Source organism: Leptopilina boulardi, unplaced genomic scaffold (genome assembly GCF_019393585.1).
Source record: "Leptopilina boulardi isolate dan_hultmark-lab unplaced genomic scaffold, ZJU_Lbou_2.1 LbouV2_310, whole genome shotgun sequence".
Taxonomy (NCBI): Eukaryota; Metazoa; Arthropoda; class Insecta; order Hymenoptera; family Figitidae; genus Leptopilina; species Leptopilina boulardi.
This window is the reverse complement of record NW_026137875.1, coordinates 1,500,104-1,515,874: the sequence shown is the minus strand read 5'-3', so window position 1 is coordinate 1,515,874 and position 15,771 is coordinate 1,500,104. Positions and strand designations below refer to the sequence as shown.

Below are 15,771 nucleotides of genomic sequence, written 5' to 3'. Positions count from 1 at the left end.
TTTCTTTCTTTAAATTTTTTCTGCATCGTTTTTATAAAAAGCAAAACTGCCATCTACCTTCTAAAAAGCTCGGCTATATTGATTTTATCGACAAATTTTTTCTCATGCATTTCAGGTTATGTTTATAAGCTGTCACTTTTTAATTATCGAATTGCACATTGTCTTTGATTTTCTGTTATTTTCATTTTCAAATTAAATAGTGAAATGGTCTCCGCAATTGTACTATTACCAAAATATCTGAAAAAAATTCGTTTAATTTTGAGTCGATTCAATTCGGCCATGATTGATATAAATTGATTAAATTTTTTTTCTGAATATTATTATTATTATCATGTATTATTGTTATTAATTTATATTTAATTAATAAATTATTATTAACGGACAACATTATTTTATTTATTAAAAAGTTTATAATATTAAATACAAAGTGATTAAAATATTTAACATTTAAATTCTACAATGTTAAAATTCGGTTTTATTCTATACAAGTTTATTTAATAATACAAAATTAATATTATTATATAAAACGTTATACGGAGTTAAATTTTACAATGTAAGATTTGTCCCACATTTGAATATATATATGCAGCTTTGTTAAGTTTTGTAAACTGTTAAACATAAGATACAATTTTATTTTATAATAGAAAATTAATTTAGTTAAATCCTATAAGCAGTTAAATTCTATTCTGTTAAATTCTACACAATATGCGATTTGTTAACTTCTATACATAGAGTTAAACTCAACAAGAAGTAAAATTAACTTTATTGAATATATATATAACTGTGAGAACGCATAAATAAGGTCTGAAATATTAGTTAGAATTTTCAATTGATTGAAATTTCAATAGAAATTATATAGAATTTTGTTTTAATCGATTTTTCATTTCTTGTATAATTTATATTTGACCTAATTTTTATTTTTATGTAAACAAATTCTCATATTATTGAATTATTTAATTGATTATTAAAAGTTTGAATTATAAAAAAATTGAATTTTTAGAAATTCGAATTATCAAAAGATAGAATTTTGTTAAATAAAATTCAAATGTCTAATTGATGAAATTTTCAAAAGTTTAAATTACTAAACGATCAAATTTCAAAAAGTTTAAATTACCAAAATATCGCGAATTTTTCAAAGTTCGAATTACCAAAAGACCAAATTTCTATAAAAGTTTGAATTTTATCAAAATATCGAATTTCTAAAAGTACGATTTACCAAAAAATCAAATTTCCAAATGTTTAAATTACACAAAAGATCGCATCTTTTTAGTCAATTCAACTATTTTTCAACTCTTTTACAAATTTTTTTTTTAAAGAAATTTTTTCTCATGGGTATATACTTTTAGAAATTGAGACTTATAAAAAAAATTCGATCTTTTTGTAATTTGAATTTTTAGAAATTCAATTTTTTTAATAATTTTTTTTTTTATAGAAATAAAAAAAAAGAAAATACGCTGAATTTTAATTTGACAAAACTTTGATTCAATTTCAAATCACAATACTTTTTATAATTTCTAATTAATAGTTCATTTGAAAATTCGCGCCAAAATGTTTCCGAAATCAAATAAAAAGTTTAAAAAAAAAAAAATTCGAAAATAATGTAAAATTTAATTTGACAAAATTTAAAAACTAAATTTTGTATAAATATTAAATACACAGTAAAATATGTTAAAAGTTCTTGACATTCTAGAATTTGTCTTGAAGAATGTTTGTAAAATTTATAAAAATGTGAAGTATTTAAAGTATGTTTATTTCAAATGAAAGAAGCAGGGATTAAATTAATTTCGCATATTTTAATAAATTTTAATAAGATTGTATATAAGAATTATTATCTTAATAAAAGGAAAAAAAAAATTACACTCAAAAGATTTTTTTCTGTTCCCTTTTTTTATGTTCTCATTCTGTGAAAATTATTACATGCGACAAAAAAAAAAAATCCTTTGTTAGATTTCATTTTCAAATAAATGTTCTAAAAATATATTTTTATTTTTTAATTACAAATTAAAAAAATTATTAATAATAAAACAATAATAAAATAATAATAATAATAAATAATAATAATAAAATTATTAATAATTAAATTTAATATTTTATAATAGATGCACCGAAAAAAAAAAGTTCTCAAATTTAGAGGATTCCTCTTCTTTTGCAGCAACTTTTCCTTTTATATATGGGCACTAAAGTTTTAATATCAAATTGAGAGGATTTTCCTCTCTTATATTTTGAGAGGAATAATTTCAAAATAAGATTTATTCATCTTGTTTCAATCTTACGTCAAATTCAGAAATGTCAACCTTCTTTACTTGGTTAAAAGCAATTTATGGGTTAATTTACCTGTTATTATTTGGATTATGTAATTTATAGTGAAAGGAACCATTTTTGAAAAAAAAATATTGACGGCGAAAACACGAGCTGAGTTTCTATACAATAAATTACCAAAAATTTTCAGTTTGTTAAAATGTTTTTAGTTTTTGTTAATTTTAAAATAAAGTACTCAGTATAAAAGTGAAAAAGGGCTTATGGATTATTTAATTTAAAGTGAATATATATTTAAAAAAATTTAAAGGTTAAATTGCTGAAATATTAAATTCTCATTGCAATATTATTAAATTCTAACCCTAGAAAAAATAGATGTTAAACACATAACATTGTTGATAAATTTATTACAGTACATTTATGACAGTTTTTAATTTAAACAGAAATAAGTTTTTATAAATTAAAACTTTAATTTGCAGTGAAGAATTTGTTAATTAAATAATTAATGTAAAAAAGTGGTTTTTTGAAACTGAATGAATTTTATGAATTTTATTTTATTTTTTTATGTATTTTTTAAGTATTAATTGCACACAATATTTTGTATTTTATTTTTACATTAATTTTTACTAAAAAATAAATTAGTATCTTTTTTCTTTTAAATTTAATTTTAATTGTAAATACTTTTTATAAATAAATAAATACATCAATATATTTTTAAACTTTTATTTTTTTTAAACTCTAAAAATGATAAAAAAATATACAACATGGATTACAAGTTATAAATTTATTTAAATAACCATGTACATAAATTTAAAATTTAAATTTAGGTGTTATCATTTTTGATCCACTTCGGGGCGCTATTATTATCTTATGTGGAAGATAATAAAAAAAATCTTTATATTGACAACACTTCCATTTTTTCGTATCTGTCAATTCGTATGAGTAAAAATGATTATTAAACCCTATTGTTTTGATCAACGACAAAATAAAATAGACAGTATTTTCTTGTAGTACAATAAATCTTACTAAACCAAATTGAGGGAGTTCGTTTTTGAAGCCCAATACAATTGCGACATTTGTTTCGTACTTTGTGCCTTTTATTAAAACCCAGTTTATTACTGTACTTTTTGATTGCGTTAATGTATTCGGCAAGATATTTCTAAACATAGAATATTCCTTAACAGAATGAAGTGTCTCATTATTACGCGAAATGGGTCCACAAACAAGATCAATGTATAAAGGTTCGTTTGCAAGAAATCTACTGCATTGTTTTAATTGAAATCGCGTAGCCAACGACAATGGCAAATTAGTTCTCGAATTAGAAACATGAGCAGCTTGTTTAAAAGGTCTGTGATTCGACTCCCAACGACGAGATTCAATAAAAATCAAAGGTCCAAGTATCGGTTGCAAGTCAGGAATATGCTCCATGTTGTGAAATTTTGGTTTAAGGGTTTGCTCAAATTGCGAGATGTACATTTCATTGTGCTCGGATATTATTACCCTTAAATATTCTGTCATTTCCTTGTTAACATAGGGAGCTGTTATAAAATCAACAATTTCCCTAAGTCTTAAGAAAAAACACCAGACGGGATCATCCTCAGGAATGTAATCTCCGACCATTAGAGCAAAATTTCTAACAAGAGTTAGCATTTCTGATGCAGATAACTTTATATTTTTTGAGCGCAAGTTTTCTTCCGAGATGGTAGGGATAACATTTCCATCATCTGTTAAAGAATAATCAAAACTTCGAATACGTTCGTTTAAAGTGAGAAGATTAAGGAATTTCTTAACCACTACAATGTAATAAATAATTTCACCCATATCATATCTTGCAACGCCTTCAAAAACGTCATGCATAATATCTAAATGAGGATTTTCAGTTGGGTCAACGTAACTAGGAATTCTATTTAACATACACATTTCATGAATTCCAGTTTCTGTTGCATTATTTGTCTCAACGTCATCAATGTAATTTTTAGAATTTCGGAGAAGAGAGTGGTCAACAAATAATTGCGAGTGAAGTTTGTCTTTGTGAATGGTACATATTCTGCAAGGATAATTCGAGTTGAATCCTTTAATAAATCCTAATATTTCGTTAAGTCCTAAATTATCCCCGAGAATTGCGCAAAGACAAAAATAAATTCTCTGTCCATTAATTTCTATTCCATTCACTTCTAAATCAATAAGATCGTCAATTATAGGTTTAAAAACATTAGCATTTCCGAAAACTTTATTTTCTGATAGAAAAAGCAAACCTAGGAAAATATTTTCAATTTTTGATATTAATTCTGGAGGAAGGCAAGCTATAGAATAATATAATGCACCAATCTTATGATCTGTGGCATGTGATCCTAAAGCGTTATCTGGTTCAAAATCATCAAAATAAAGAAGAATTGGAAGTACTATTTTATCACCAAAATTTTTAATCTTTTTTTGCCACATTTCTCCTTGAACAATATTTGTAATTAAATCATCGTTCTTTGATTTATAAAGTTCTTCAAGATTTTTCAAAATACTTTCGAGTGCTCCAGGCAATTGAAGAAAACGAGATAGAACCTCCTTCATTGGGATATGTTGACCATACACATTACAGTGCTGAAGTTGTGTTGTTTGATCATCTTTTTTAGTATCATATTCAGATCCAATGATATATGGTTCTGGTTCAATGTACATGCCCGTTTCCTTGAAAGCCTGAATTCTCAAATAATCAGTTTCTAGACCATCGAAAGGATTTGAAATGGTTTGAAAACCAGTTTGAATATCTAAAATGTCTTTATCAGGCACAGAATTTGATTTTAAAATATTTAAAACTTTTTTTTCAAGAAATGAAATGTAAGGACCACTTAACAATTCTGAAACACCTTCCACTACAGTTTGCACTGTGCTACGAGTCACTATACTAGATGAATATAGTTTTGACGTAAATAAAAGAGCAGCATCTGCTACGTCTTCCTTAAGCTCAATATTGGTAGGATTGTACTCTACATTTTTCGAACTATCCTCAAACTTATCATTGTCATTATCACAAAAAGAAATGGAATCAGTGCTAGTTTTATCATCAAAATTCATTTTAATGAAAACTGAGGAAGAGGAATTACCTTTATCGACTTCTGAGTATTCGGAATGTAATATTTTATCCTTGAAATGTTTTATGAACGATTTTAAACTCTTATAGGATCTTAAACAATTAGAGTTTGTACATCTATATATATCAACTGATTTGTGACAAAGTTTTATATGAAAAATTAAGTTGTCCACATTGAGGCATTGAAAATGTTTACACGCGAAACACGAGTAGACCATTTTGTTAATTTTAATTCGAGTATTGTAAGATTTAATACGATGAAAATAAAAACGATATCACTTCAAATTCCGTTTTAGAGAAATTAAAGTATTAACAAATTCTAATGCAAAAGTTAATGTCGTTCTAATGCTCTTCTAAATTTACAATTTCAGTTGTACGCTGAATATTCACTAAAGTTTTAAAATTGCCCACCATTGTCGAAATATTTGCGCTCTTCTTATCATACTCTGTAAAAATATCGTATAGAGCTTGTTGAACAAAGAGCCAAGGCTGATAAGCTTCTTGTGAATATTCCGTATGAAGAGCAAAGATGGCTTTAAAGCAAACGTCGAAAGCTTTTTTCAAGTTGGGGAATTCGTACTTGATGGTGTCGATAATACAATAACTTCTTGACAATTTTGCACGAGTTGTTCCAACACATAGAATGAAAGGTTGAAGTTTCTCTTTTTTTTTCATTTGATTTAATCGTCTCATTATGGCAGGATCAATGTCATTAGGTGACTACAATGCAAAATGATTTATTATTTGTTTTTTAATTTAATTTTTTATTAATTAAATTTAATTAAATTAAATAATTAAGATAATTAAATTAATTAAGCTGTCGGATCAAAGAAGGGCACATAACCAATGTAATTCAAATGGGTTATGTGCCCTTCTTTGATCCGGCAGCTCAATTGTTTGATTGTTTTTTTATTATGCTTTTTTACAAAAACATAAAAATTTTCCTAACATACTTTCACATGGAGAATAAAAGCTTCTTGAGATTCTATTTGCGTTGGACGGGGTGTAATCGACTGACTTTTTTTACCCCTTGACTTTGGCTGCTTAGGAAATAGGTAAGGCAGCAGTTGAAAAAGTAAATTATCTTTTTCATCTAAAAATATGTGATATTTAATAAAATGTAAAACTAGGAATCAGTATTATTCATACAAAGTGTAAAATATTCTAGTATACCGTTTGTAAATGACTTAAAGTTGTCAATAGTATCTTTTATTTCTGCAGAATGACATTCTAGTCCTATCAATTTTAGTAATGCTGCTTGTTTTAGGTTCCAATCAGAAGATAATGCTTGAACGGAGTTTGGATATCTCAATTCGAAATCTGCTTCAAGCAGAGTGTATCCTAACACTAATCTGAGGACCTTATAGTTTTCATAATATTGACTAATTGGCAGAAATGTGTTTTCAGATGAGGTCAGACTGTTTAAACGAAAATGATGTGTGGATTTCCATTTCTTTTCGACTTCAGACCAGGGTTCTAAATTTTCTTTCAACCATCCATCTGCATTTAACACGTCATTGCTCACTTTCGATTCAACATTCACTTCTGCTTCATCCGAATCTTCAGTATCTACTACGCCTTCTTGGTGTAGTAACTTGGCATTGCGATATTTTACGTTTCTAATATAATTTGGCAACTTTCCTTCGTGATTTTTTTGATTTTTACCATTAACTTTTGCACGTATAAAATAAACGAACTAGAAAAGAAAAGGTTTTATAACTAAAAATCCGAGGTCAGAATTTTTATATTGGTTCTTATTTCTTATTCTACAGATGTGCTCAGAAAACGGTTCAAAAATAAAAAAAATGAATTTTTTTTAATTTTCACTTCAAATCGTATATAATTTAGAAAATTCCATAAAACTTTATCACACTCACTTGAGGTTCCGATGGAAATAGTTGCCTAATTTTTGTGTCAACTTGTTCATAATCGTTTGCACTGGGGCTGTGTGTAAAAAAGAAAATAAATTTTATTTTCATGATTACTATTTTAATAATTAGATATACACAAATTAAAAATAATTTAGTTAATTATTAAACCTACTTCCTGTTCAGCTCTAACAATTTCTCACCAACAATGTGAATCAAAATTGAACGAGATTGTGAATTCAATAATTTATTTTGTTGATAAAATTGCAAGATGGTCCTTCCTTTACTAGAATTTTTTAATAAATCCTCAAGGTTCTAGAAACAAAAATATCTTTATAATATTAAAGTATTAAGTATTAAAGTATTTTTTTAAATGAAAAAAGTCCTTCTAAAAGGTTGTTTGCAGGAAGTTTTACAAAAATTTTTAAAAATCAAATCTTACAATTTGCAAAATTTCTTGACTCACAATCCATTTGCAAACGCGCTTAGATTTACTTTCTCTTGGTGTCTGTTTATCTCTTTTTCTACTGCAGCTGGGTTGTCCAATATTGTCAACAATTTCAGTTTTGTCACTACAGATAGAGTTTACAAGTTTTTCAATATTTTCAGTGTCTTGATTCCAGTTGAGTTCTGATTGTACAGTTTGTTCAATAATTTGAATATCTTTGCTACTATTGGACTGTAGAAGACTTTTAATAATTTGTTGGTTACCGCTGGGTGTTTTATGAAATAGAATATCCTGGCTGCATCCAGGTTGTACAATATAATTTTCATTTATTTCTCGCAATAGATCATCATTTAAAAGTGAAGGATCTGCGAAATCGTTTGGATTCTTGGTATTGGAAAATTCAGAGTGATCATTCTAGGAAAAGCACGCAATATTTATTTTATATATTTATTTTATTTTTCGTTTTTAGTAAACTTATATTTTAATTATTTTTTTTTAATTGATCGATGCTACATGACTTTTTCAAAGTAAATTTACTTACCTTTTAATTTGTTAGTCCAATTTCAGAAATAAAAAGATCAAAATAATCTTAAAACCTTCTTCTTAATAATCCTGAAAAAATCTATTATTAAACAGAAAGTTTTGAAGATTATTTTGACCTTTTTAATTTTATAATTGGATTGACAAATTAAAACATAAGTAAAATTGTTTAAATATTTTTTTATTTAAGAATTCATGGAAAACACCAAATATATTATTTTCGATTTTTCATTATAAATTTTTCAAAACTAAAACGAAGTTTTTTTTTCAAATAGAACGTGAGATATACCGAATTCAAAAAGTTTCCAACATTTTGAGATTTAATATTTTTGAGTTACATGAAAGTTTATTATTTACGCCGTTAACCTTTAAAACTCACATTAAATCGATCATTTATTAATATTATTTATTTATATTTACTTTAAATTTTTCATTTATGTTACCTCGGCTTTTTGAATTTCTTCTAAACGGGATAAAAGAATTGCCAAATCTCCAATAGGTTTAATTAATTCGTGCAGCAGGAAAGGGACTTTTTGAATTTGCTTCAACGTTTGAAGATTTAGAACCTTATTATCTATAAAACGTAATTTAGCAACAAGAAAGTTAATTTAAAGAGTCAACAAAAAGTTATAAAAATTCAATTACTTTCAAAACTGGAAACGTAATCTCCGAGTCCAATTTCAAATAATACGTTTTTCAGCTCGGTGTCCATTTTATTTTGAACTGTCACTTTGTGAATAAGTCTGAAGATGCGCACAACAAAACAAAATAAAACTTTAAAAATCTTTTTTACAGCATAAATTTGTTTAATTTTGAGAGGAATAATCTCAATTATAGAAAAAAAATCTTAAATGCAAATGAATAAATTCAATCAAAGAGAAAAGATTAAAAGTTATCCTTTAATATAAATATTCTCAAATAAAGAATAAAAATCCTCCTTTTTGTAGATGAATATTCGTATATTGAAAATAAAATGTAAAAGTAATTTATGAGAGGAATTTTATTCTCATTTGGAGATTTTATTTTTTTCGGTGTGAATTTCAATATATTTGTTTGCACCTTTAAACCGGCAACTTGCCATGCATCAATGAATTGATAAAACAGTATTTCAATACTGCAACCTGCTCTACAGCAATATGTAGACAAGTAGTCCCATAACAGTAAAGATTTTTCAAATTTTGTTTGAATCAATTCTAATTCGATGATTAGGCTTCTAAATGTATTTCATCAAATTTATGAAAATTAGAAAATAAATAATTTGAATTTCAAAATTTATAACATATTTAAAGTATAAATAAATAAATAAATAAATTTATTATCAACGAACGTTATGAGTGTTAACTATTAAAATAATATGTAATTTTTTTATGTACAAAAAAAAAAAAAGTTGCCTCCTGTGAGGTTTGAACTCACGACCCCTGGTTTACGAGACCAGTGCTCTACCACTGAGCTAAAGAGGCGTGTTGCAAATCTATCTCAAAGTATCAGAGTAGCTTTATCACATTATTTTTTCTCATTAATTAATTAAAATTATTTTATTTATAATTATTTTTCATTAAAATTACAAAAGAAAATATTCTTCAGCAATATTATTAAAAAATTTTTATAAAAAGTTTCTTTTCTACGAAATTAATAAAAAAAAAAATTATTATTTAATACTTTACATTAACTATTTGCATTTTTATTTTAAATTATCTAACAATATTAAATTATTAAATAACAAATAATAAATAAAACTTATTGAAAATTTAAAAACATCCAACCTTCCCAGTCATTGCCACCTGGCAGATACCTGCAAGAACTAAAATTTGTGTAAAATGATTCTTTTCATTTTTAATTTTGTAATTTGTAAAAAATAAATAAATTATGTTAATTAGTGTAAATAGAATGTTGTATATAATGTAAAAAATGATATTCAGAATATTTTTGGTCTAAAAGTGTTATATATAGATTTGTGTGTATTGATGATAAATATTTTCTATTGTCCTTTTTGACAATTTCCTAAAACTTGCCCTCCTATATAGCTTCTATATTAATGAAAATTTTTCAATTAAACATTAAATAAATTAAACAATAAACTGTGATCAGATGCCTTTGCTCAAATGCCTCCTAAATTGGAAAGAATTCGCTCTCGATTTAAGGTATATCAAAATAATAACATGTAAAACATAACCTACATTTTAGGTTAGGACCCGGTGACACAAAATATTTGTATAAATAAATGAATAATATTATATCCTAATTTCTTATTTAAATTAAATTTCTTTAAATTTTTTAATAAAGAAAAATTTTCTTTTTATTTATTTTATGTTATATAAAAATTTATAAATACCAGCAAGTCAAAAAATTTCGATCAAATGTTTTGTTTTTAAAATTTATGAAATTGAATTTCTTTAGAAATAAAATTGATTTTCAAATTGTTTTATTTAATTATTAAAATTTTAATAATTATTAATTTTTGTAATTATTTTATAATTTAGAATTTATCTAATTTATAATTTACTTTTTGATTGTTACGTAAAATTATAATAATCGATTGTTTTGGAACTAATTTTCGAAAACTTTTAATTAAAAGAAATTGATTTTTCATTAATATTATTTAAGAAAAATATCATTACAATCTTTTTTTTATATATATATAATCTATATAAAATTGATAATTATTTTTGTTTTTAGGTGATAACACCATTTCGATCTTTGGTACTTTGCGGTGAAAATAGACAAGATATGGAGGATTGGATTGGAGCATTAAAAACAGCTTCGGAATCTCGTCCATCGACTGATGCAGGAACAGCAGAACTTTTAGGTGGAAATCATCAATGGTATGCAACAAGTCATGCTAGGCCGACTTACTGCAACGTTTGCAGAGATGCTCTTATTGGTAATTTTCATTTATTTTTTTTTTTTATTCTTATTTTTCATATTTTCTTTAATTTATTCAATATTTCTAATTATCATCGACAGGGTTAATTATTATGAAACGTGCATTTTTGTTTTATATAAAATTTTTATAGTAAATTATTTTAATTTGGTTCTTGTTTTAAATAATAGTTGATTTTTTTTTTGCCTACAAAATAACTTAAATATTTTTTATTTTTATTCTCATTCGTAACACGAAGCTGCGAAGTATGTAACGTTTATGATAAACGATTTTTAATGAAATAATTTTTTAAAATGAAAAATTTTACAATTTTTCGCCTAAAAAATATTTCGTATAGTTTTCATTAATCAAGAAATTTAAAAAAAAAAAAGAAATATTTTTTAAGCAAAAAATTATAGAATTTTTAATTTTAAAAAATTATTTCTTTAAAAATCGTTTATCGTTTCGTACTTCATCTTCGTTTGGTAACGATGAAAAAAATGGTTAAACTTCAAAAAATTGAAAAGGTTATTTCAAAAAAAAGAGCGAAAATCCATGAATTTTTCCGAATTCAATAAAAGTTATTAAATATATAATTTTTTCCCCCTTTTTTTTATTATTTTACTCTGAAGAACTAAATAAAAAGTTTTCTTAATATACAAACAAAGAAAATATGTTATATTTGCTTTTACAATTAAAATAATAACTTGTTCTATTATTGCCTTAAATGCGAGGCAATTATGGAACAATAGTTAAGTTTAAATAGCAACGTCATAAACATTTTTTTTTTTTTATTTTTGATAATGAAAGAAGGAGAAAATCTTGAGAGGGATGTTCACAATAAAGTTAAAGTTATAAAATTTTTTTTTTTAATAATTTAGATTTTTAGTGAAGAAAAAACTGAAAAATCGCGTTTTGTTTTCATAAATTCTCCGGTTATCGGTATTTTTATAATAGTCGATTATAATTTCGAATAAAATTGTTGCTGACTAATTTAAAAAACAAAATTGTCTTTGGTGAAGTTCACAACGTTCATTATTATCAACAATTGAAAATAAAAATATATTTTTCATTTAGAAAATAATAAAATTTCTTGTCTAAAAATTATTTTCTATTTAAAATTCCTGATTGAGTAACATAAAAATTTAATTAGACAAAAAATTATGATAATTTAATTAGAAAAAGTATTTTTTTTCTAAATCGTTTGATTATAAACGTGAATTTCACAGAGAAAAAAATTAATATTTTCAAAAATGATTCGATTATATTTATATATATATATTTATATATTAGATAACGAAATTAAAAAAATTATGTTATAATTTTTTATTATTTCTCTCAAAATATGAATTTATTTTCAAATAGTTTTATTTCTTAATAAACAATTATAAATTTAATAATACAGGAAATATTTATATTTTTATCAAAGAAAATAACATTTTTCATTTAAATATTAAAACTATCCAATAATTCATGTTTTTTTAAAATTACCGATTTTTAAAAAGTCAATGATTCTATAATTTGAATAACTATAACTGTTTTTTAATTATATAAAAACTTGTATAAAAATTGTTAACTAAAATTATCCAAAAATAAATGTTTTTAATTTTTGAAACTTTAATAAATTTTATAATAATTTATGTAGTAAAATTTCTCAAATAAATCAATCAATACGTTATTAAATATTCTATTAACTTGTTATAATAGTTTTCACATAAAGATTTTTTAAAAATACTTTAAAATGACATGTTTTAAAAATTTTTAATTATTTTTAAAAAGTAAATAACTTTGGATAAAATATCAGTATAGAATATTCGCCAAAATAGATTAAAAGATAAATTTTAAAACTTAGAATATATAAAATTGAATCTGAAAAATGTATTAAATATAAATTAAAAAAAAAAATTTATATTAAAGACTCTTTGATTTAAATCATGATATAAATCATTGCAGCCCTATTTTTTATCAATTAGAAAATATATAAAAAACAGAAATTTTTAAAAGTGTAAAAAGAATAATTGATTCTTGTTTAGAATTAATTTATTATTGTTTAATGATAAAAATATTTTTAACTTGTACTTATACAATATATTATTTGGAAAATCTTAAGAACATATAAAAAGAATATTTCGAGAGAATCGCTCCTTATATACAATTTAAAAAAAATTTCAAATCTGTTATTATGAGAAAAATTAAATTTTTTTTTTCGTTATTTTTTGAAAAATGTCATTGAAATAAGATAAACAAATGCTAATAATTAATTATATATTTTTGAATTCTTTACAGGAGTTACCTCACATGGTTTAAGTTGCGAAATATGTAAATATAAAGTACACAAAAGATGTAGCGCTAAGGCAATAAATAATTGTAAATGGACGACATTAGCATCGATTGGAAAAGATATCATCGAAGACAAAGATGGGGTATGTTTTTTAAAAAAATTTCATTTAAATTTTATAACTTTACAAATTCTTTTTTTTTTTTTCTTCAAAAGTAGCATTTTAACAATGACGCATTATAATTGATTATTAAATTATTTTATAATTAAAATAATTATAAATAAAAATTATTTTAATGATTCTTAATTATTTAAAATCTATATTACAAATTTAATTTTTATTTTTGTTTAATATTATTTCAGAAGATTTGAATTTTTCCAATAAAATTATACGATTATTACAGAATATCTCAATGCCTCATCAATGGATGGAAGGAAATTTGCCAGTATCATCAAAATGTTCCATTTGTGACAAAACCTGTGGCTCTGTTTTAAGGTAAATTTTCATAAAGAAAAAAAAATTAAATTAATTTTTTCAATATAATAAGAAAGAAAAAAAAAGAAACTATTAATTTCTTTTTTTAACAAAATAATTTTTTTTTTATCATTTTAATTATTTTGTTATTTTATTTTTTAGACTGCAAGATTGGAGATGTTTATGGTGTAGAGCCACTGTTCACACAGCATGTAGGCCCGCTATGAGCGATAGATGCCCCCTAGGACCAGGAAAACTTAGTGTTGTACCTCCCACAGCATTGCATAGTATAGGTATAACAATTACACAAAAAAAAGAAAAAAAAAATAGGGTCAGAATTTCTCAAACGGATCAGCTAAAATTTTCAAAAAGAAATTAATTTTTAATGTTAAATCGATTTTTTTTTAATTTTGTAATCAAAATAAATTTCTAAAAATATTAGACCAAAAAAAATTTTTTTTAAAGTAATAAACAATTAAAATTTTTATCTGTCTTAAATAAAAAATGAAACTTTTTTTCGTTATCCAGTTGATAAATTTTCTCATCTTGGAATCTGATATTTAAAAATAATTTTTTTCTTTAAATTTGTTATTTAAATTTAATGTCGTATTAATTCTACACAAATAAATTCTACAAAAAAAAAAAGCTTTACATTTAAATAATTTGAAAAACTGAGTAAAAAATACAAATTCATTTAAAACAAAAATTATTTTTAAATATTATGTTCCAAGACAAGAAGAACTTATTTTTTATTTTTAAATTTGTCAAATGGATTTCGAGAAATTTTTCTTTTTACTTAAAACAACTGAAAATTTCAATTGTTCTTAACTGTAACAAACAATTTTTTTAAAAAATATTTTCAGAAATTTATTTTGAGCACAGTAGAAGTAAAAAAAAAACCATTTATCATTGAAAGTTAAATTTTGTTAATTTTAGGTGATTTGTTTGAGAAATTCTTACTCAGTGAAAAATAAAAGTTATATTTTTTTCTTAAATACCGTCAACTGGGGTAATTATACACACAAAAAAATTATTTTTTTTTTTACTCAACACGTCATTGAAATTTAGAATTAAAAAAAAATTGTTTTACTATTGGATCAATTCATTATATTTCGCCTGTCAAATAACCTAACTTGACGATTTTTATCCATAAATTATGAGAGAGAACTTTTAGAATTTCTTTGCACTTTTCTTATTTCTTCTTGATAAATAGAAAAAAAAAAAATTGAAAAATAAAATTGATACTTTGCTGTTTTTCGTAATTTTTTAATATTAATAACTTTCCTGGAGAAAAATTTATTAACGTCTAAAAATCACGACAATCAGCAAACTATCAATTTTATTTTTCAAATTTTTTATATATTTACCAAGAAAAAAAAAAAAGAAAAGTTCAAAGAAAATCTAAAATTTAATCACAATTACTCGATATTTTGTAAGTTTTTATTTAAATTTGAATAAAAATATTAATATTATTGTAAATTAAATATTTTAAAATAAAAATTTTTTTTTATTAAAAACTGTCGATGAATATAATAGCCCCTGGGATGGTATAATTACTCCGATTGACGATACATTAAATATTTTCAATTATTTTTAAATATAATAGTTTCAAGTTCAGTAATTTCGAATTTAAATAGAAGATATGTTTGCTTTCGAAACAGGAAGTGACGAAGCCTGGGAAGCAGTGAGACCAATAGGATGCAGTCCTCTTTTAGTATTTGTTAATAGTAAATCTGGTGACAATCAAGGAATTAAATTCCTTAGGCGATTTAAGCAAATACTAAATCCAGCCCAAGTTTTCGATCTCATCAAAGGTGGTCCAGGGCCAGGGTAAATTATATTTGAATTTTTTGAAAAGACTAAAATTTTTGTCAGGGCTGCAATAATTTAAATCAATCCTTAACTTTTTTAAAATTAATTTTTCATTTTTAAAAATTAAATTTCAAATTTTTTAATAGCAC

At 23.7% G+C, this 15,771-nt stretch overlaps 2 protein-coding genes and 1 non-coding gene across 10 annotated transcripts in view; 1 reads left to right on the top strand and 2 right to left on the bottom strand.

The window, feature by feature from the left end:
* The window catches only part of LOC127283781 (diacylglycerol kinase eta), a 179,970-nt gene that overhangs the window by 142,177 nt on the left and 22,022 nt on the right, over positions 1-15,771 (top strand). For 3 of the 8 annotated variants that reach the window (XM_051308868.1, XM_051308866.1, XM_051308871.1), the window contains 5 exons: positions 10,874-11,078; positions 13,344-13,480; positions 13,740-13,831; positions 13,973-14,103; positions 15,448-15,640. In XM_051308868.1, the coding sequence (XP_051164825.1) occupies positions 10,874-11,078; positions 13,344-13,480; positions 13,740-13,831; positions 13,973-14,103; positions 15,448-15,640 (758 nt within the window). Of the gene's footprint in view, positions 1-9,981; positions 10,339-10,873; positions 11,079-13,343; positions 13,481-13,739; positions 13,832-13,972; positions 14,104-15,447; positions 15,641-15,771 lie in introns of those variants that run through there. The other 5 variants (XM_051308874.1, XM_051308873.1, XM_051308872.1 and 2 more) reach the window with 5 other exon arrangements.
* Positions 5,666-8,950, bottom strand: LOC127283782 (uncharacterized). Its single transcript, XM_051308875.1, has 8 exons — positions 8,843-8,950; positions 8,641-8,771; positions 7,652-8,071; positions 7,385-7,524; positions 7,219-7,285; positions 6,515-7,037; positions 6,295-6,434; positions 5,666-6,061 (listed from the first exon to the last, which is right to left on the bottom strand). Exons 1-8 carry the CDS (start codon positions 8,907-8,909, stop codon positions 5,684-5,686), a joined length of 1,866 nt encoding a protein of 621 aa, XP_051164832.1. The 5' UTR covers positions 8,910-8,950; the 3' UTR covers positions 5,666-5,683.
* On the bottom strand, positions 9,586-9,657 carry Trnat-cgu (transfer RNA threonine (anticodon CGU)). Its single transcript has one exon. It is a non-coding gene; the product is annotated as a tRNA-Thr (tRNA).

Bases quoted from the DNA above. Each gene is read 5' to 3' on its own strand.
- LOC127283782 (XM_051308875.1), bottom strand. From the start codon at position 8,909: ATGGACACCGAGCTGAAAAACGTATTATTTGAAATTGGACTCGGAGAT. The intron at 8,772-8,842 runs GTAATTGAATTT...TACGTTTTATAG, and splicing joins TTACGTTTCCAGTTTTGAAA to ATAATAAGGTTCTAAATCTT. The intron at 8,072-8,640 runs GTAACATAAATG...TGCTTTTCCTAG, and splicing joins AAGAAATTCAAAAAGCCGAG to AATGATCACTCTGAATTTTC.